The sequence below is a fragment of the Haematobia irritans genome, chromosome 5 (assembly GCF_050003625.1).
Source record: "Haematobia irritans isolate KBUSLIRL chromosome 5, ASM5000362v1, whole genome shotgun sequence".
Lineage (NCBI taxonomy): Eukaryota > Metazoa > Arthropoda > Insecta > Diptera > Muscidae > Haematobia > Haematobia irritans.
The window spans coordinates 18898380-18920413 of NC_134401.1; the positions used below are offsets into that span (position 1 = coordinate 18898380).

Consider the following 22034-nt stretch of genomic DNA (forward strand, 5'->3'; position numbering starts at 1 on the left):
AATTTTAAGACGTAAGATTTTTTTCTGGTTGTATCTTAAAAGATACAGTGCGCATTTAAGGGTTAAAATAAATGCATTAAAGTTTACAATATTAACGTGTTCAACACCGCAAAAGATATTATCATGAGGCCAAATATTTCATGTCTTTAAAATACGAATGCGAATTTTTCTTAGTATCGCATATTCAATTTCTCTGCTATATATAATTTTGCAAACAAAATTATGTAATTACCAACCAATTGCCATGCATAATTTCAAAAGAATTTCAATTGCTTTCATATTTTCTGTCTCTCCATTCAAATCCGTTTCCTCCCAAATTATCCAAATGCAAATTTTTTCTTGAAATGTGAATAAACTTTTGTGATATCTCATGTCAACAGAATTTCATTTTGCACGTGTAGTTTTCCTTAAAAGAAACTTTACATTGCATAAATCACTGTAGCAATTCTACATATTTGACAGCTTGTCGTGCAATAAAAATTGCATGACGGGTGTTGAATGCACTCGAGTGTGCTAATGATGAAATGCACTTGGAAAGTTGTATTCTTCATAACAAATGCTATGGTAAACTTGGTAAACTTAAAAGTTTATTTTGAACACTTTCCATAATATTTTGAAACAAAAAAAAGAAACACCAAAAAATCCTTGATATTTGGGACATTTCATTCGAAAGCAACGAACCCCTGGGTTTCTTTGCTTTCGAGTGTAAAAAAATGTATATATTTAAGCAAATTTAGGTGATGATGATAATTTACTTCAATTTAAATCAATTTGGTTTATAAATAGATTTCGCAGTGCTGTCATGAGGCCACTATTGTCAAAAATATTGCTATGAACAGCGTGGCTGATAAGTCCCCGGTCTAACAAAGAAAAACACAATTTTTTTTTATTGTCAAAATTCGTTTTTATTATTCAACATAGTTCCCTTCAAGAGCGATACAACGATTGTAACGACCTTCCAATTTTTTGATACCATTTTGGTAGTACTCCTTCGGTTTTGCCTCAAAATAGGTCTCAGTTTCGGCGATCACCTCTTCATTACAGCCAAATTTTTTCCCTGCGAACATCCTTTTGAGGTCTGAGAACAAGAAAAAGTCGCTGGGGGCCAGATCTGGAGAATACGGTGGGTGGGGAAGCAATTCGAAGCCCAATTCATGAATTTTTGTCATCGTTCTCAATGACTTGTGGCACGGTGCGTTGCCTTGGTGGAACAACACTGTTTTATACCCTCCACCATAGGATGGGGGGTATATTAACTTTGTCATTCCGTTTGTAACACATCGAAATATTGCTCTAAGACTCACAGAAAAAAATATCACCAAAATATTTCCAATTAAAAAGTTAATTGAAGTTGAAAATTTTTTCAATTAATAAATTAATTGATACAATTAACTTTTTAATCATGATAGAAACATTAAATTAATTAAGTCAATGATGGAAAATTTTAAAATTTTTAATTAAAAAAATAATTGATAAAATTAACTTTTTAATCAAATTCGGAAGACTAATTCAGTTAAAAAAAGTGCTGATTTTTTTTTTTAATTTTTAATTAAAAATGTATTTCAAACAATCATTTGTTAATCCAAATAAAAACTCTAAGCCAATTCAGAAAGTAATTAAAAATAGTTACCTTTTTTAATTGATAAATTAATTGAGTTTTGCAATCAACATCAATTAAATTTTTAATTGAATCAATTAAAAAATTAATTGAAATTTGCTGAAAAAATCAATTAATTTTTTAATCAAGAATTTTTTCTATGCCCAATTAAAACTGTGATTGATACTATCATTTTCGTGATTGAAGACATTTCAATTAAAAAATTAATTGGATCAATTAATTTGGTGATTGAATCAGAAAAATTTTTTTTGTGTGCTCCATGTCCGTCCATCCGTCCGTCTGTTGAAATCACGCTAACTTCCGAACGAAACAAGCTATCGACTTGAAACTTGGCACAAGTAGTTGATATTGATGTAGGTCGGATGGTATTGCAAATGGGCCATATCGGTCCACTTTTACGTATAGCCCCCATATAAACGGACCCCCAAATGTGGCTTGCGATTGCTCTAACAGAAGCAAATTTCATCCGATCCGGTTGAAATTTGGAACATGGTGTTAGTATATGGTCTCTAACAACCATGCAAAAATTGGTCCACATCGGTTCATAATTATATATAGCCCCCATATAAATCGATCCCCAGATTTCTCCTCCGGAGCCTCTTGGAGGAGCAAAATTCATCCGATCCGGTTGAAATTTGGAACATGGTGTTAGAATGTGGTCTCTAAGAAACACGCAAGAATTAGTCCATATCGGCCCATAATTATATATAGCCCCCATATAAATCGTTCCCCAGATTTTATCTCCGGAGCCTCTTGGAGGAGCAAAATTCATCCGATCCGGTTGAAATTTGGAACATGGTGTTAGTATATGGTCTCTAACAACCATGCAAGAATTGGTCCATATCGGCCTATAATTATATATAGCCCCCATATAAATCGTTCCCCAGATTTTATCTCCGGAGCCTCTTGGAGGAGCAAAATTCATCCGATCCGGTTGAAATTTGCATCGTGGTGTTAGTATAAAGCCGCTAATAACCATGCCAAAATTGGTCCGTATCGGTCTATAGTTATACATAGCCGATCCCCAATCACACAAAAATTGGTCCATATCGGTTCATAATCATGGTTGTCACTCGAGCCAAAAATAATCTACCAAAATTTTATTTTTATAGAAAACATTGTCAAAATGTTATTTCTATAGAAAATTTTGTCAAGATTTTATTTCTATAGAAAATTTTGTTAAAATTTTATTTCTATAGAAAATTTCGTCAAAATTTTATTTCTATAGAAAATTTTGTCAAAATTTTATTTCTATAGAAATTTTTTTCCAAATTTTATTTCTATAGAAATTTTTTTTCAAATTTTATTTCTATAGAAATTTTTTTTCAAATTTTACTTCTATAGAAAATGTTGTCACAATTTTGTTTCTATAGAAATTTTTTTCCAAATTTTATTTCTATAGAAAATTTTTTCCAAATTTTACTTCTATAGAAAATGTTGTCAAAATTTTTTTTGTCAAAATTTTATTTCTATATAAACTTTAAACTTAATTATATACGTATTTAATCGGCCTTTTTAGTTTAATATATACCACATATGGACTATGTTGTATATATTACTGTGTTAGGAAGTTTTAAGATACCTTGCCATCGGCAAGTGTTACCGCAACCCAAGTAATTCGATTGTGGATGACAGTCTTTCGTAGAAGTTTCTACGCAATCCATGGTGGAGGGTACATAAGATTCGGCCTGGCCGAACTTACGGCCGTATATACTTGTTTCTTCTTCATATGGGGCCGTTTTGCCGCGATTTCGACCTTCAAACGCTCCAATAACGCCATATAATAGTCACTGTTGATGGTTTTTCCCTTCTCAAGATAATCGATAAAAATTATTCCATACGCATCCCATAAAACAGAGGACATTACTTTGCCAGCGGACTTTTGAGTCTTTCCACGCTTCGGAGACTGTTCACCGGTCACTGTCCACTCAGCCGACTGTCGATTGGACACAGAAGTGTAGTGATGGAGCCATTTTTCATCCATTGTCACATATCGACGGAAAAACTCGGGTGTATTACGAGTTAACAGCTGCAAACACCGCTCAGAATCATCAACACGTTGTTGTTTTTGGTCAAATGTGAGCTCGCACGGCACCCATTTTGAACAGAGCTTCCGCATATCCAAATGTTCATGAATGATATGACCAACACGTTCCTTTGATATCTTTTAGGCCTCTGCTATCTCGATCAACTTCATTTTACGCTCATTTAAAATCATTTTGTGAATTTTTTTTGATGTTTTCGTCGGTAACCATCTCTTTCGGGCGTCCACTGCGTTCACCGTCCTCCGTGCTCATTTCACCACTCTTGAATTTGGGATACCAATCACTTATGTTGATTTCCCTGGGGCAGAGTCCGGAAACTCATTATCAAGCCAAGTTTTTGCTTCCACCGTATTTTTTCCCTTCAAAAAACAGTATTTTATCAAAACACGAAATTCCTTTTTTCCATTTTTTTCACAATAACAAAAGTTACTTCACAAAAGACGCTCTATCTCACAAACTAATTGACTTATAGAAGTCAAATTTTAACACGAATCATTTGAAGGTTGGTACTATATAAAAAAAATAATATGCATTTAATACTAGCGACGCCATCTATGTGTCAGACCGGGGACTTATCAGGCAACCTGTTATGGGGAACCTTTTTCAAAAAATTGTGCGAAACATATATGGGAGCTATATATAAATCTGAACCGATTTAGATGATTTTTGACAGGTTTGGTTGATATCACAGAAGGTTACCTTGTGCAAAATTTGGGTAAGATCGTGTAATAAATAAGACTTTTTGGACAAATTTTGCAATTTATTCCTATTAGGCTAAATTTTTTTTTTAGTGTAGAGTTCTAATATTTCACACTGATTAATTTGTCTCCTTATGAATAATCAGAAAAAAATATAAACCTTAAACGTAATTTATATCAACCAACCTAAACATAATCTAATCCATATACAATCGTAAAATCCCATTAATGTTAACCGGCTGAAGCTTCTTTAATTAAAGCATGTGAATGAACGTCGTTGCACAGTGGAACGAAACTAAATATTTGTTTTCTTTTTTTTATACCCTAAACCACATAGTGGCCAGGGTATAATACGAGGGCAGTTCGAAAACTTCTTAGCCTAGCACAAAAAGCGCGGTATAAACAGAAACAAGTTATGTGTTTTGGAAACTTCCATCTCTGTTCAAAAAAGACGCATCCGCAATTTTTTTACGGTGGAAAAATTAGAAATGTGTGCTGTCATTAAATATTTACATAAAAACGGTTTATCGGGACAAGAAATTCATAATGATATGGTGAATGTGTTAGGTGAAAGTGTTCCTTCATATGTAACAGTAAAAAATTGGGTTGCTGAATTTAAACGTGGTCGTACAAGCATTGAAGATGAACCACGTAGTGGACGTCCAAAAACAGCAACAAGAACAGAAATTGTAGCCAAAGTGCATGATATGGTATTATATGATCGACGAATAAAAGTTCGTGAAATTGCTAATATTATGGGCATCTCAAATGATCGAGTCCATTTAATTTTGCATGAAGAACTACAGATGAAAAAGCTTTCTGCAAGATGGGTGCCGCATTTGTTAATAGTCGATCAAAAACGCATACTAATGAACATTTCTCAAGCTTGTTTGGATCATTTTATGCGAAATAAAATGGATTTTAAGCGTCGTTTCATAACTGTTGATGGGACATGGATACATCACTATACTCCAGAGACAAAAGAACAATCCGAACAATGGACTGAAGCTGGAGGAAGTGCCCCAAAGAAGACAAAAACAATTCAATCGGCTGGTAAGGTTATGGCAACGGTTTTTTGGGACTTCAAAGTAGAGGTGTGCACGTGACACGAAATTGTCGTGACTCACGAAAATTTTCGTGATTCGTGCGTGAGTCGTGAGTCACGCTCATGACAACAGCGTGAGTGTGCGTGAGCGTGATGAACAAACCAAAATGTCGTGCGTGAGCGTGAGTCACGAAAATAATATCTTCGTGAGTGTGCGTGAGTAATGAATTACACTCACGACAATATTCCTGCTCACCACCATAAAACGCTTAAGAGTTAAAATCAATTACAATTCTAGTGACACCTGAGATGTTAAGAGTTTAATAACACTCTCGATTTAATAATGCTCATGTTTTCAGACACTTCGGTAAGGTAAATTAATCATAAAATTATTCGTGAGTCACGATATTTTTCGTGATTCACGGTATTTTTCGTGAGTCACGGTATTTTTTGTGAGTCACGACGTTTTCGTGCGTGAGTGTGCGTGAATACAAATTTTCTTTTCGTGAGTGTGCGTGAGCGTGAGTCCTACCAAAAAATATCGTGCGTGAGTGTGCGTGAGAATGATTTTTCTGTCGTGAGTGTGCGTGAGCGTGAGTAAACTATTACTCACGTGCACACCTCTACTTCAAAGGTATTTCTCTAAGTGCTTTCACTGGAATGTGGAACGCCGTTCGGACTCGGCTATAAAAAGGAGGTCGCTTGTCATTGAGCTTAACATGGAATCGGGCAGCACTCAGTGATAAAGAGAGAAGTTCACCACTGTGGTATCACAATGGACTGAATAGTTTAAGTGAGCCTGATACATCCGGCTGCCACATAACCTAACCTAACCTAAAGGTATTTTATTGATTGAATACCTGCAAAAGGGTAAAACAATAAATTCTGAGTACTATTGCAACCTTTTGGATCAATTAAATGTACAAATTCGAGAAAAACGTCCTGGCCTACAACACAAAAAAATAATTTTTCATCAAGACAACGCACCAGCGCCCAAGAGTGTTTTAGCAATGGCTAAAATCAACGAATTATAGTATGAGTTGCTTGACCTCCAACCTTATTCTCCTGATTTAGCTCCCAGTGACTTTTACTTGTTCCCAAATCTAAAAAAAAATCCTTGCTGTCAAGCGTTTTACCTCAAATGAAGAATGCAATTACAGTTGTAAACCACAATTTTGAAGACCTTGAGGAAAACTATTTTAATCAAGGGATAGAATTGCTAGAAAAGCGTTGGACTAAGTGTATTGAAGTTTCAGGAGATTATATAGAAACATAAAAATATTTTTGAAAAACTAACTATTCTCTTTCATTGATAGGCTAAGAAGTTTCGGAACCGCCCTCGTATATAATTATGGACCGATGTGGACCAATTTTTGCATGGTTGTTAGAGACCATATATTAACACCTTGAACCAAATTTCAGCCGGATCGGATGAAATGTGCTTCTCTTAGAGGCTCCGCAAGCCAAATCGAGGGATCGGTTTATATGGGGGCTATATATAATTATGGACCGATGTTGACCAATTTTTGCATGGTTGTTAGAGACCATACACTAACACCATGTACCAAATTTCAGCCGGATCATATGAAAATTGCTTCTCTTAGAGGATCCGCAAGCCAAATTTGGGGGTCCGTTTATATGGGGGCTATACGTAAAAGTGGACCGATATGGCCCATTTGCAATACCATCCGACCTACATCAATAGCAACTACTTGTGCCAAGTTTCCAGTCGATAGCTTGTTTCGTTCGGAAGCCAGAGTTTTACCCTAATTTGCTTAAAATTTTGCACAAGAAGAACAATTAGTACTATAGTCAAGTGTGCCAAATTTTATTGAAATCGGTTCAGATTTATATATTGCTCCCATATATATCTTTATGGACTAATACGGTCCCAGAAGCCAGAGTTTTACCTCCTTTTTAGTTGAAATTTTGCACTAGGAGTACAATTAGTAGTGTAGTCAAGTGTGCCAAATTTTATTGAAATCGGTTCAGATTTAGATATAGCTCCCATATATGTATATCGTTCGCCCGATTTACACTCATATGACCACAGAGGCCAATCATTTACTCCGATTTAATTGAAAGTTTGCACACACTGAAAAAACAGTGAACCCTTTTCCATTGCAAAATGAACTAAACTGTAGTAATATTGACCATGATTTAGCCCTTAAGATTTTTTTTCAACTTGTTTAGTTTATAATTCTCTTAAATTTTAGTTCATCTATAACATTGTAGTTTAGTTCATTTTTACAACACCATACGATTTGTATACCCCTACCAAGTTAAAAAGTCAGTATTATTTTGGTTTACTTGCTTTTTTGTGGGAAAACCGATAATAAAAATTGATTAACAGTCTCTTTAAAATGTCGACGACTAAACTATTTTTAAATCAATCATTCCACAGTACAGATAAATTAAATAATTAAAGGAACAACAAACCGTTTTAATATTATGAAAATTTTGATACATTAAAATTAAACTTTCTTTAAGCAAAAGTACTTTATTATAAAAACTTATGATGAAAGTTCTTAATACAATGTTTTTTGTGAATAAAAATTATGACCACGTGGAACAGAGAGTAGTTCATTTGAACCCGCTGTTTGGACATTTTGACTTATGCTTTTTTATTCATCGTAGGTAATTATTTCACATATCTTGCTGGAAAAAAATGGAAACAATAATGAAAATTGTTAAAAATTAACACCATGTAATGAAATATAATTTTTAATTCTTCATTTTAGCTTGTAATTTACCATATTTATGGGGGCATTTTATCAAATGGTGTAAGGAATTCAACTTTCCTTTGGAAAACGTATCTCATAAAATTTGTACCTGAAACAATTAGAGAAATAATGAAGTATTCTAAATAAACTCATAAAACTGTGTTGTTATCGTTGCGAAGGATATAATAAAATAAATATTCTAGTTGAAAGAAATCCAAAGTTTTAATATAAAACTTACCAATTATCTATTAAATTGTACGCTGAGGGGAAATATAATAAGTTGTCCAAATTTATTTGGGTTACTCTGAAATTAAATATTTATTTTTTACATTAAATAAAATTATTAAATAGGTTTTCAAAAAATCTAATGAAAAAATAATAATATGCATAAAAAACCAAATATTCTTGATAGCCCTAGACAGTCATCATTCGTCAAAATGACGACACGTAATTTAATTTTCGATTTAAAATGCATTTTAGTCTATTGGGAAATGGTAAATTTAAGTTATACTAATTCGACCGTTTTAAGAACTTTTGTTTTATACTACGTAAAACCAAATTGAATAAGAACAAAAATTCAAGTTTGGTTCACTTTTTCGCTCACGATGAAAATTATAGCGTCTTGACGAAGGATGAAGTTAATGTACAAAAAATATGTATGACTGTCCAGGGTTGAAAGAAAGTTAAAGAATCCTTACCAATTCACTATTAAATTACAGGCAAAGGAGTACTAAAAATTTGTCCAAATTTTTAAGGGGTTATTCTGAAATTAAATATTTGTTTTTACATTAAAAATATTACATTGGTTTCCAAAAAATTTGATTGAAGAAATACTAAAATAAGGTATTAAAAAGCTGTAATTTTGATGATAAAAAGGTCACAAAAACGTAAATATTCTAGATGAAATAAAGCCAATTTCTAAAAGAAAACTTACCAATTCTCTATTTTTTAAATTTGTTCGAATCCATCTGGAGTTGCTCTGAAATTAAATGTTGTTTTTAAAATTTGCAAAATTTTCGTGAAAGAAAAACATTAAACTGGTTTCCAAAAAAATAATTAACAAATAATAATATACATAAAAAATATTCTTTTTAAAAGAAAGCCATTTAAAAAAATATATACTTACCAATTTATGACTAAACTATACGCTGAGATATAACAAACGCTTTCCAAATTCATCTGGAATTGAATATTAATTTTTTATATTGAATAATAAAAATTTCAATACACTTTTAATTTCAACATACATATTTTCCTAAATATTCTTAATAACTTTTTTCTAAACTACCAATAAAATATTAATAACTTTCATTTAAAAGGTTTAATAAACAAACACCAATATATGTCTCAAAAATCCAAAATATTCCATGCCTTTATATTCCCTTGTTGCATACCTGCTTAAAAGATGCAACAATCCACGCCAACGCCAACTACACAACTGAAGCATACCAAACAAAACCAAGCAAAGCCAAAACATTCCTACAACAACAAAAATACATGTGCCTTTATTGAATACAACACCTCATCCAGCCAAATAAACCATCCGCGAATAACAAACACACACACACAAAAACCACTAAATGAACAAAAATAAAAACAACCCCACGCTCATGTATACACAACAAAATTCAAGTAACATCATCTTTACATTAATCACATTCCACGATGCCGATAAAGATCTCTGTACTATGCATTAGTTCATCGCATCTGCTGACAATTTACTCTAAGAATAATATTCGTAAAGGCACACCAGTTTATGAACGATGAAACGTTTAACTTAAAATTTGCAAAATTTTCATGAAATGTTATCTACCATTTTTGACGAAAATATCAATAAATTTAATTACATGTGAACTAAAAATATTTCATTGGGTAATTTTTTACTAACAATTATTGACTATAGGAATTGTCAGTAAGAAATTGCTATCCACTTTCAAGTTCATTTTTCGTAAAAAAATATTTTCTCATACAAAAAAATATTATAGTAAATGGCACTTATTATTTAGAAAATACTTTTCATTTCACAAGTAGTTTTATAGCATGACAAACGAATTTTTAACTACCAGTTAAGAAATTTTTTAAGGAAATTTCCATCGTATTTTGTAGGCCATGAACTAAACGATTGCTACTTAGAATTTGTCTTCTTAAATTTACGAGACATTTTTTTTTCTGTGCAGGGAGTAGAATTAGCATTATAGCTATGCGTGCCAAATTTGTTTGAAATCGGTTCTGATTTAGATATATCTCCCATATATAGCTTTCGTCCGATTTACACTCATATGACCAAAGAGGCCAATTTTTTACTCCGATTTATTTGAAATTTTGCGTGCCAAATTTGGTTGAAATCGGTTCAGATTTAGATATAGCTCCCATATATAGCTTTCGCCCGATTTACACTCATATGACCACAGTGGCCAATCTTTTACTCCGATTTAAAATTTTTTAATTGAAACATCTTCTATCACAGAAATGATTGTAGCAATTAAAAAATTAATTAAAAAATTAATTGATCCAATTAAAAAACTAATTGATCCAATTAAAAAACTAATTGATAATTTTTATGATTGATTTTTGTTTCAATTAAAAAAATTTGTTGAATCAATTAAATTTTTAATTGAATATTTGTAAAAACTCAATTAAGACTTCTATTGGAAAAATTTGGTTAATTTTTTTTTTCAATCACATAAACGATAATATTAATTAAAAAATTTAATTCATTATTTTTGTGATTGATTTTTATTTCAATTAAAAATTTTGTTGAAGCAATTAAATTGAAAATTTTTTAAAACTTTTTTAAAGACTTTAGTTGGAAAACTTTTCGTGAAATTTTTTTCGGTGAAAATTTCCCAAATAATTATTCAAAGTCAACGTCGGTGTTGTAAATTAAATCACTTTTTTTTAACAAATAGCTACCGTTACCCTGTCGTTATTTCCATCGAGTGGAGGTTCTTAAAGCATCAAAACTTTAATGTGCGTTTTATTAACAATTTTCCTCACCATAGCAAAAATCATCGACCCGTTCCTCATTAAAACCTCAAATTCATTGCCCATGGTTTTCCACATTTTCTTCAAATCCAAACCAATGTGCTTCTTCATCAGTGCAAAAATTGGTACCTGCAAATTTTGCTAGCTTCGCGAATCAGAAAGGCAAAAACTTTTGCCAAATCTTTCGAGTTTTATGTCACGTATAAGATATATACATCCCAACTAAATTAATTCAACTAACTAATTTACATAAACAAACAACTTTCAAGAGCTCCAATTAATCAATTTTGTAGTTAGGGCAAATAAATCAAAGGCCAGTTACCAAATGCTCCTCATATGGTAAAGCATTGGAAATCTAGTTGGACTTCAGACATTCCATTTAGGGGTATTCTTACTGCAGGTAGCCGAGTAGAGATAGATTAGGAATAGTTTGCAAGCCTAAATCAAATCACATAAAATCAGAGCACATCTTAAGATTTTAAATCAGTTGCAAAATATCCAAGATAAGTCAAACATTCGGCATTATGTTGAAATTCGTAAGTATTTACCATGGACTAATGCTAAAAAGAGGACATTAAAAGAATTTCGATTTTCTTTTTAAAGATTGTTATTTGTGCCTTGGTGGCCTCTGCAGCGGCTATTTCTAAATCCAATAGCCATAAATCGTTCAACAGTCGCCCATCTTCTTCCCACTCAGCTTCCCGCCCCTCTTCAGCTTCCAGTGATGATGTCCATGCTCAAATAAACTCCTACTCATCTAATGTTCGGGAAGATGGTTTCCAATATGCTTTCGATACCACCAATGGTATTCAAGCTTCCGCCACTGGTGAAGCTCATGGTGAAATTAAAGGTGACTTCAGTTGGATCTCTCCCGAAGGTGAACATCTTTCTCTTCAATATATTGCCGATGAAAATGGTTATCAACCCCAAGGTGATATGTTACCCACTCCACCACCAATTCCAGAAGCCATCCTAAAAGCTTTAGAATATATTCGTACACATCCCAGCTATGATGAATCTGCTCAGCATTCTTCTCCCGCAAAATCTTATGCTCAAAAACCAGCAAAGAAATTTTCACAAAATAAATTTGGCAAACGTTTCTAAGAGAGATTTTTAAGGGAGGTTATGATTGCTCTAAACGAATTTGTTATGTTAAAAAAATAAATATTTTTGTTTTATATATTAAAGGGAATTATTTATTTATGGTAAAATCAACGGTTTCGGTGTCAGATGTATAATTATAGGACTGAAGGGATAAGTAGTAGGACTGACGGCCTAAATGGGCAAACTGTGCCCAAGGTCTTAATGGAAAAACTGGGTGCCACCGTGGTGCAATGGTTAGCATGCCCGCCTTACATACACAAGGTCGTGGGTTCGATTCCTGCTTCGACCGAACACCAAAAAGTTTTTCAGCGGTGGATTACCACCCACCTCAGTAATGCTGGTGACATTTCAGAGGGTTTCAAAGCTTCTCTAAGTGGTTTCACTGCAATGTGGAACGCCGTTCGGAGTCGGCTATAAAAAAGAGGTCCCTTGTCATTGAGCTTCACATGGAATCGTGCAGCACTCAGTGATAAGAGAGAAGTTCACCAATGTGATATCACAATGGACTGAATAGTCTAAGTGAGCCTGATACATCGGGCTGCCACCTAACATAATGGAAAAATTATTCCCGAATGTATTAGTGGTGGAACTGTAGGCCTTAAGGCCTCAGGAATGCATCTGTAGCCCCGAAAGCCTCAGTGACAGAACTGTAGGTCTAAAGGTTTCAATGGCCGAGCTGTAGGTTCACACGTCTATGTTACGGAACCGTAAGCTAAAGTTCTGTAGGTCAGAAGATATCTGTGAGATAACTGTATACATAAAAGTCGCAGTGTGTAAACTTTATACCAGAAGGTCTCAGTGGTGCAACTGTAGCCCCGAAGGGCCAATGAATGGCGAAACTGTAGGTTCACCCGTCTCAATTATGGAACCGTAAGCCCGAAAATCTCATTGGGGGAGCTGAAAGGTCGAATCTTGAAGGTATAACTGAAAAAAATAAAGGTTTAAGCGATGGAACTTTCGACCCAATGGTCTTAGAGGGAGAACTATGTCCTAAGGGCTGGGTAGAGGAACTGTAGGTCCAAAGGTTTTAGAGATGGGATTATTGGACCGAAAGTTTCAGTTCTGGAACTACACGCACGAAGACCTTAATGATAAAACTGTAGACCGTGGGTGTTACTGCATCGAAGGTGATTCGTAGAAGTGGATTGATCTCAGCTTCTGGTTCGGGATTAGTGGAAATAGCCTCGGATTTAGTTAATCTACGGTTCAGAAGGTAGGATAAAAGGTCTCTGAGGTGCAACAGGAATAAGTGGAGGGTCTGTAACGAGGAAGGTCTAAGGCAGGTCTGCAAGTTCACAGGTCTAAGTGAGGTAACTGTACGACTGAATGGTTCAGTGTGAGAATTGGAACCTCAGTGGGAGAACTGTAATGCCGAAAATCTCGGCGGTGGAACTCTAGACCCGATGACCTTCTTTGGAAAACTGTGACGTAAACGATGAGTGGTGGTCGAAGGTTTCTGTGGTGGAAATGTAGGTGTACAATTCTCAGTTACGCAACCCTAAGCCCGAAATATTCAGCGGTGAAACTAACTGGTATAACTGGAGGTTTAAAGGTCTGAATGGTTTAACTGTTGGTCTGAATGACTCAGTGGTGGAAGTGCAACCTTTATGGGAGAGTTGTAAGCCCGAAAATTTCACAGGCGGAACTACCGGACCGAAGGTTTCAGCGGCGGAACTGTAGGCCCGATGACCTTAGTGGGAAATATGTAACCTAAGCGCTGAGTGGTTGAAATGTAGTCCCGAAGGGTTCAGTGATGGAATTGGAGGTGTACATTTCTCAGTTTCGCTACCGTAAGCATGAAATATGCAGTGGTGGAACTGTAGGTTCAAAGGTCTCAGAGATGCAACTTTTGGCGTGAAGGGTTAAGTGGGGGACTGTAACCTGGAAGGTCTCAATGGTGTAACTGTTCGTTCAAAGAACTGAGTGGTATAACTGCAGATTTCAGGGACTCAGTGGTGGAACTGCAGCCCTGAAAGTCTCAGTGGAGGAAATGTAGACCTAAAGGTTTCAATGCTGGAACTGTAGTTTCACACGTCACAGTTATGTGGCAATACTAAGCCTGAAGGTATCAGTGGGAAAACTGTAGGCATAAAGGTCTCAGTGGGGAAACTGTAGGCATAAAGGTCTCAGGAATTGTACGTTCAAAGGTCTCAGGGAGAGAGTTGTGTCTGAATGTCTCAGTGCTGGAGCAGTAGGCCAGACGGCCTCAGTGGGAAAACTGTGCTGAATGGCTAGATTGGAAGGTTTCAGTGGTGGAACTGTATTTACACATTTCGCAATTACAGAACTGTAGGTTCAAAAGTCTCAGAGGTACCTGAAGCGAAAAGTGGACTGTAGCATGGAAAGTCTAAGTGGTGTATCTGTATCTTCAAAAGCCACAGTTGTGTGACTGTAGGCATGAAGGGTTCAGTGATGAAACTGCAGCACGTAACGTATTTAGTGGGAGAACTGTAGCTCCTAAAATCTCAGAGGGGGAACTGTAGGACCGATGGTCTTAGTGGGAAATCTGTATTTAAAGGGCTCAGTGGTGGAACTGTACGTCCGAAGGTCTAAGCGATGGAACTGTAGGCCTGTGGTGTTGCTGCGTCGGGAGTAACTTGTAGAAGTAGACTGGCCTCAGCTTTTAGCTCGGGATTAGTGGACTTCGTCCAGGATTTGTTTGGAAATCTGGTTGGCTTGTGATACAGTGTTACCTTCACTACTTCATGTAACCTACCTTGTTAGTTAATCTACGGTTGAAGAGACCTGTAGGGATACGGTTGAAGAGACCTGTAGGGATACGGTTGAAGAGACCTGTAGGGTCTGTAACCAGGGAGGTATCAGTGGTATAGCTGGAGGGCTTCGTGATGTAATTGTAGGCCTGAATGAATCAGTGGTGGAACTACAACCTCAGTTAGAGAGCTGTAAGCCTGCAAATCGCAGAACCTCAGTGAGAGAGCTGTAAGCCTTCAAATCGCAGAACCGAAGGTTTCAACAGTATAACTGTAAGCCCGTTGGCATCTGCAGGAAAGCTGTGTGCGAAGGGCTCAGTGGTGGAAATGTATGTCCAAATGTCACAGTGATGAAACTGTAGAGCGGAAATTCGCAGTGGTGGATCTTTAGGTCCGAATATCTCGGTTATGGAACTATATCCCGTGGTGTTGCTGGATTTTAAGGTCTTAATGGTGGGGTTTTGCCACAAGGTCTCGGTAGTGGAACATAACGTCTCAGTGGGGGAAACTGTAGGTCCGAAAGTTTCAGTGTGAGAACTGTACGCCAGAGGATTTAGCGGTAAATATGTGGTGTCGACGATCTCCGCGGGAGAACCGTTAGCCCAAAGATGTGTGTGAAAATCTCAGTGATAGAACTATAAGATAGAACTATAAGCCAGACGCCATCAGTGGCAAAACTGTAGGCCAAAAGGATAACTGTTGGTCTAAAGTTATCAATGGAGCAAATGTATGCCCGAAAGCCTCCGTAGGAAAACTGTGTACTATAGATCCCAGAGATGGAATTGTGGGCTAAATGGTATGAGTGATAAAACTGTAAGCGAAAAAGTCTCAGAGTGGAAGCTGTGTCTGAAGACCTCAGTGATTGAACGAACTATGGGTTCGACGGCTTCTGTGGGAAAATCTGTGCTCAGGGAGCCACTGTGGTGCAATGTTTAACTTATCAATGGAAAGCCTATGTGGAGAAACTGTGTACTGTAGATCCCAGAGATGGAATTTTAGCCCAAATGGTATCAGTGAGAAAACTGTAAACGAAAAGATCTCAGTGTGGGAACTGTGTCTGAAGACCTCAGTGATTGAACCAACTATGGGTTCGACGGTTTCAGTGGGGAAATCTGTGCTCAGGGAGACACTGTGGTGCAATGATTAACTTGCCTGCCTTGGGAAAAATGTGAACCAAAATTGTGTGTAAAAGTCTCAGTGACGGAACTGTAAGTCCGACGACACCAGTGGGAAAACTGTAGTCCTAAAGATATCAATGGAACAACTGTAGGTCCGAAGGCCCAGGGAGCCACTATGGTGCAATGGTCAACGTGCCAGTCTTGCACACAAAACATAATGGGTTCTCGGCCAAACCTGAAACGCCGTTCGGGCTAGGTTATAAAAAAGGAGGAGGTTGAGCTAAACATAGAATCGGAGTTACTTCAGCATAGGATGGTGTCACAAATATTCCAAGTCAACCAGAAATAACGTGCTCCTACTATACCTAACCCAAACTAAAGGGCACAGTGGCGGAACTGTAGACCTAAATGTGATGCAACTGTTTTCTTGAAGATCTCAGTGATGTAACTGTAGGCCAAAAGATATCATTGGGAGAAGTGTAGACCTAAAAGTCACAATGGCGGAACTGTAGGTTCATATGCCTCAGATACGGAAGCCCGAAGTTCTCAATTTGGAACTATAAACTGGAAGGTCTCAGTGTAGTAACTCCATCTGCATATGTCTTAGTGGTGTAACTGTGGGACGAAAGCCTAAGAACTGTAGGCTTAAAGGTCTCAGTGGGTTTAAATAAGCAATCCAAGTAATCCGGTGGGTGTTATAGAACTTTGTGGTAGCACCTTTTACGCAATCCATGGTGTAACTTTATTTACTATTTACCGGAAGAATGATGACTGGGCACCTAAAATGGAGAACACTTCTGTGCCAAATGGGAGCACCAGAGACTAGTGCATGTAGGGCGTGTTTTGAATATGGAACACATTCTTTGTCCTTGCCCTGCTTTTCCTATGCAAAGAGTTTACCATATCAATGAAGAGGTGATTCGGAAACTGACCCAGCTTGGAAACAGAAACTGGAAACACACTAGGGAATTCGTTAAGGACACGTAGTTCCTGGAATAAAAACAGGTACATTGGAACAATTTAGAGTGCACAACAATCTGAATAATACCTCAATGATACGAAAAATTTTTACTTTCATGGTAAATACATTTTTTTTATTAACTATAATAAGTTTTTATATACAATACTCAAACAGTATGATAACAATTATCTCGAAGACATGCGCTTAGAAACGTCTGCCGAAACCGTGGGAGCTTTCCTCTTTAGGAGGATGAGTACGAATATATTCAATAGCCCTTAAGATGGCTTTGGGAATGGGATGAGGTGTAGGCAAAACATCACTGCTGGGCTGATAACCATTTTCATCGGCCACATATTGGACAGCAACATGTTCACCTTCGGGAGATATCCAACTAAAATCACCCTTGATATCACCATGTTCATCTCCAGAAGCGGAAGCATGAATGGCATTGGTGGTATCAAAGGTATAGTCAAAGCCATCGGGACGAACATCAGATACATAGTGAGTTACTTCAGCATGGGCATCATCACTAGTGGCGGAATTGTGGTGGCCACCATGTCTTCCAAATGACGAAACTGCTGAGGCAGCAACGATTAACGAGCACAAGACGACGACCTAAAGAAAATAGCAAGTAAGTGTTTTTCGAATCCTTTTAGGATGTTGTTGAGTAACTTACAAATTTGAACATTTTTTTTAGAATAGATCCACAAAAATTATGAATTTGAGTTTGATGTTTCTATGACACTCGATGACTGATGATGATCTCTTTCAATTCATTAGTTTTTATATGATTTTTGCATTTAATTATCATCTCTAAACTAATATCGTAAAAACTAGATTTTTTTGTATGTATTTAAAAATTATGAATTATGTTTAGTTTTTGTAAATCATTCTAATACAATAGCTTGTTTTGTTTTTTTTTTTTTAGTTTTCAGCGTTTCTATATGCACCATGATATGACAATTAATTTAGCACCTATTATATTAACACAAAAATAAAAAAAAAACTGCATTTGATATTTGTTTTGGTGCACCAAATTAGAATTATCATAATATCATTTGACAAACTGGACCTAATTCATATATAAACTGAATTCGGCATGGGAATGAATATTGAATAAATGAATAAATCATGCAAAATCACTGAATATTTCCCCATATATGCTCTATTGAAATCATAAGGAAAACATTTTAAAAGAAGCCTATAAAACAAGTTTAGGTTAGGTTGAAACGAGGATTCAGATTGTATTGCCTCATGTCGGTATACATACACCTAAAGGGTGATACGGTCAAAATTTGGTCAAGGGAAAACGCGTGTAAATCGGTGAAATCGTTTATTTAAAAAATCAAATTAAATTTCTTTTTCAAGTTCAATTAGTATAAAATTCAGGAAAAATATTCAGTTAGGCTTTCGCTTTTCCAAATCCGAATTGCCGGGCCTCACGCTTGACACCTGCCATCAGATTTTGTACAGCCACCTTGTCCACCTTCTTCGCCGCAGAAAGCCAGTTTGCCTTGAACTGCTGCTCGTTCCTAGCAGTTTTTTTGGTCCTCTTTAGGTTCCGCTTGACAATAGCCCAGTATTTCTCAATTGGGCGGAGCTCTGGCGTGTTGGGAGGGTTCTTGTCCTTGGGAACCACCTGCACGTTGTTGGCGGCGTACCACTCCATGGCCTTTTTACCGTAATGGCAAGATGCCAAATCCGGCCAAAACAGTACGGAACAACGGTGTTTCTTCAGGAAAGGCAGCAGGCGTTTATTCAAACACTCTTTCACGTAAATTTCTTGGTTGACAGTCCCGGAAGCTATGAAAATGCTGCTTTTCAAGCCACAGGTACAGATGGCTTGTCAAACCAGATATTTCTTTGCGAACTTTGACAGTTTTATGTGCTTGAAAATATCTGCTACCTTTCCCCTTCCTTTTGCCGTATAAAACTCCTGTCCCGGAAGCTGCTTGTAGTCGGCTTTGACGTAGGTTTCGTCGCCCATTACCACGCAGTCAAACTTCGTCAGCATCGTCGTGTACAACCTCCGGGATCGCGCTTTGGCCGCCGTATTTTGTTTATCATCGCGATTTGGAGTCACTACCTTCTTGTAAGTCGATAGTCCGGCTCGTTTTTTGGCTCGATGCACGGTTGTAGACTATACACCCAGCTTATTTGCGGCATCTCGGAGAGAGATGTTAGGGTTTCGGTTGAAACTACCGGCAACTCTCTTTGTCGTCTCAGCGGCTTCCGGTTTTCGATTTCCCCCCGATCCAGACTTCCTGGATGTCGACAAACGTTCCCCAAACACTTTAATTACATTTGTAACGGTTGATTTGGCAACTTTTAGCGATTTTGCCAGCTTGGCGTGCGAGTAGCTCGGATTTTCGCGATGCGCGAGCAAAATTTTGATACGCTGCTCTTCTTGCTTGGACGGCATTTTGACAACTGAAGAGTGAATTCCAAAATCAAAATAGGAGCAACATTCTACACACACACCTTCAAAATGAGGGATGTTCAGGTTTTTTAAATGCAAAATTGAAAGAAATACGTCAAGTTTATATTGACCAAATTTTGACCGTATCACCCTTTAAGCCAATATTCGGCCTATTGTGCTCTCTAACTTATTATTATTTTTCGATATTTGGACGGGAAGGGGGACCACCCCTTTGCCCGACTTTTTTTTTTTAAAGTACCGTGAAAACAAAACTAAACTCCCCCGACTGAAATTTTACGGAAAAATTAGTGAGGTTATGATATTTATATCAGGTTCCTAATTTTTTAATAAAAATAAAAGGACATGGGGAGATATCCGCTTCTCTTAAGTAACTACATATAGAGAAACAATTAAACTTTACCGAGTTACTTGAAATTTGCAGAGGACTGGGGAGAGGTTACGATATTAATAGTTGATACCTGATTTTGTGATATTTGGACGGAAGAGAGGCCGCCCCTTTAGGCTTATAATTTGCTTGACATTTTCTGGGACGTTTACAAAAGATACGCTACATCACTTTCCGATATTTAGTCGGGGAGGAGGTCCTCCTCTAAAACTGCAAAAAAACAACAACAATTAATAAGTTTTCTTGAAATTTACATAGGCAGTGGGGGAAGGTTATGAACGAAGAGGCAACCTTCCTTGCCCCACACTTGAAGGAATGTTTCAAGAATTTTCATTTTCAGTGCTATTCACTACGGTGTTTGTCGATATTGTATCGGGGAAAGTGACGTCCCTTTAAAACAATAGAGCAAAATTTAAACATCGCCGATCTACTTGAAATTTACAGGGAACGTGGGAGGAGGTGATTAAATTTATACATGATTTTTAAATTAGTATATGATTTTTCGATATCTGGTTGGGGAAGGGGAAAATTGAAATAAACTTTGTAGATTTACTTCGATAGAATTTATAGGGACCATTGATTAGTTGTGAAATTAATATAGGGTACGTGATAGTCCGATATCAGGTCGGAGTGGAGCGAAGGTGGGGAGAGGATTCCCTTTTGTCCGTTTTTTTTCTTTCTTAAATTGAAAGTAGAGGGTTGTCCGTAAACGGGAACTCGGTACATAATTTTATGATTTTTGCACAGGCTGAAATTTACATGAAATTGGCAGCCAACGTAGAGGGTGCATAATTTTCCAACATTTTAGCAAATGTTAATGTGGTAAAAATTTTTACTACTTTTGCTTTTTCCGATTTATTGGATGGGAAACAGTAATTCTTTGTATGTTATTATAATATAGTGCTTAATTTTCAGATATGTTGAGGAGAAGGATACCTTTCCTTGACAAACCACACTTAAAATTCACAAGAAATATAGAAGATTGTCTACTTGAATACAGAACATTATTTACATTTTTGGAGGAAAGGGTACACCCTCTCCCCGACATTTTTGAAGACGAACCGTTTTACATATGCGTATCCGCCGTATTTGTACCTATAAACGAAAAAGCAAGTAGTCCGATTTGTTTGAAAGAATTCAAATCTTTTCGAAGTTGTTCTCAGCATGAAGGATATGGTTGACTAAGTTGACGCAAAATGTTCCTACAAATACCCTTCGGAAGGCGCAGCGAAGCGGGCCGGGTTACGCTAGTATTCTATAGAAATCAAATTTTGACAAAATTTTCTGTAGAAATAAAATTTGGATAAAATTTTCTATAGAAATAAAATTTTGACAAAATTTTCTATAGAAATAAAATTTTGACAAAATTTTCTATAGAAATAAAATTTTGACAAAATTTTCTATAGAAATAAAATTTTGACAAAATTTTCTATAGAAATAAAATTTTGACAAAATTTTCTATAGAAATAAAATTTTGACAAAATTTTCGATAGAAATAAAATTTTGACAAAATTTTCTATAGAAATCAAATTTTGACAAAATTTTCTATAGAAATCAAATTTTGACAAAATTTTCTATAGAAATCAAATTTTGACAAAATTTTCTATAGAAATAAAATTTTGACAAAATTTTCTATAGAAATAAAATTGTGACAAATTTTTCTATAGAAATCAAATTTTGACACAATTTTCTATAGAAATAAAATTTTGACAAAATTTTTCTGTAGAAATAAAATTTTGACAAAATTTTTCTGTAGAAATAAAATTTAGACAAAATTTTCTATAGAAATAAAATTTTAACAAAATTTTCTATAGAAATCAAATTTTGACAAATTTTTCTATAGAAATCAAATTTTGACACAATTTTCTATAGAAATTAAATTTTGACAAAATTTTTCTGTAGAAATACAATTTTGACAAAATTTTCTATAGAAATAAAATTTTGACAAAATTTTCCACAGAAAATTTTCTATAGAAATAAAATTTTGACAAAATTTTCTATAGAAATAAAATTTTGACAAAATTTTCTACAGAAAATTTACTATAAAAACCAAATTTTGACAAAATTTTCTATAGAAATGAAATTTTGACAAAATTTTCTATAGAAATGAAATTTTGACAAAATTTTCTATAGAAATTAAATTTGACACAATTTGCGGATGGAGCAAAATTTTGGAAAATTTTAGCTATTAAATGATATTA

At 35.6% G+C, this 22034-nt stretch overlaps 2 protein-coding genes and 2 long non-coding RNA genes across 4 annotated transcripts; 1 reads left to right on the forward strand and 3 right to left on the reverse strand.

The window, feature by feature from the left end:
- Nucleotides 1-7847: 7847 nt before the first annotated feature.
- LOC142238501 (uncharacterized) lies at nucleotides 7848-8239 on the reverse strand. The gene is made up of 2 exons (XR_012722742.1): nucleotides 8160-8239; nucleotides 7848-8064 (listed from the first exon to the last, which is right to left on the reverse strand). It is a non-coding gene; the product is annotated as an uncharacterized LOC142238501 (long non-coding RNA).
- A 143-nt stretch (nucleotides 8240-8382) lies between these two features.
- On the reverse strand, nucleotides 8383-9308 carry LOC142238398 (uncharacterized). Its single transcript, XR_012722716.1, has 4 exons — nucleotides 9256-9308; nucleotides 9064-9108; nucleotides 8828-8892; nucleotides 8383-8433 (listed from the first exon to the last, which is right to left on the reverse strand). It is a non-coding gene; the product is annotated as an uncharacterized LOC142238398 (long non-coding RNA).
- A 2269-nt stretch (nucleotides 9309-11577) lies between these two features.
- Nucleotides 11578-12218, forward strand: LOC142239543 (larval cuticle protein 1-like). The gene is made up of 2 exons (XM_075311328.1): nucleotides 11578-11650; nucleotides 11718-12218. Exons 1-2 carry the CDS (start codon nucleotides 11639-11641, stop codon nucleotides 12216-12218), a joined length of 513 nt encoding a protein of 170 aa, XP_075167443.1. The 5' UTR covers nucleotides 11578-11638.
- A 4894-nt stretch (nucleotides 12219-17112) lies between these two features.
- LOC142239544 (larval cuticle protein 4-like) lies at nucleotides 17113-17696 on the reverse strand. Its single transcript, XM_075311329.1, has 2 exons — nucleotides 17685-17696; nucleotides 17113-17623 (listed from the first exon to the last, which is right to left on the reverse strand). The coding sequence occupies exons 1-2, from the start codon at nucleotides 17694-17696 to the stop codon at nucleotides 17213-17215; spliced, it is 423 nt and encodes a 140-aa protein (XP_075167444.1). The 3' UTR covers nucleotides 17113-17212.
- Nucleotides 17697-22034: the final 4338 nt, after the last annotated feature.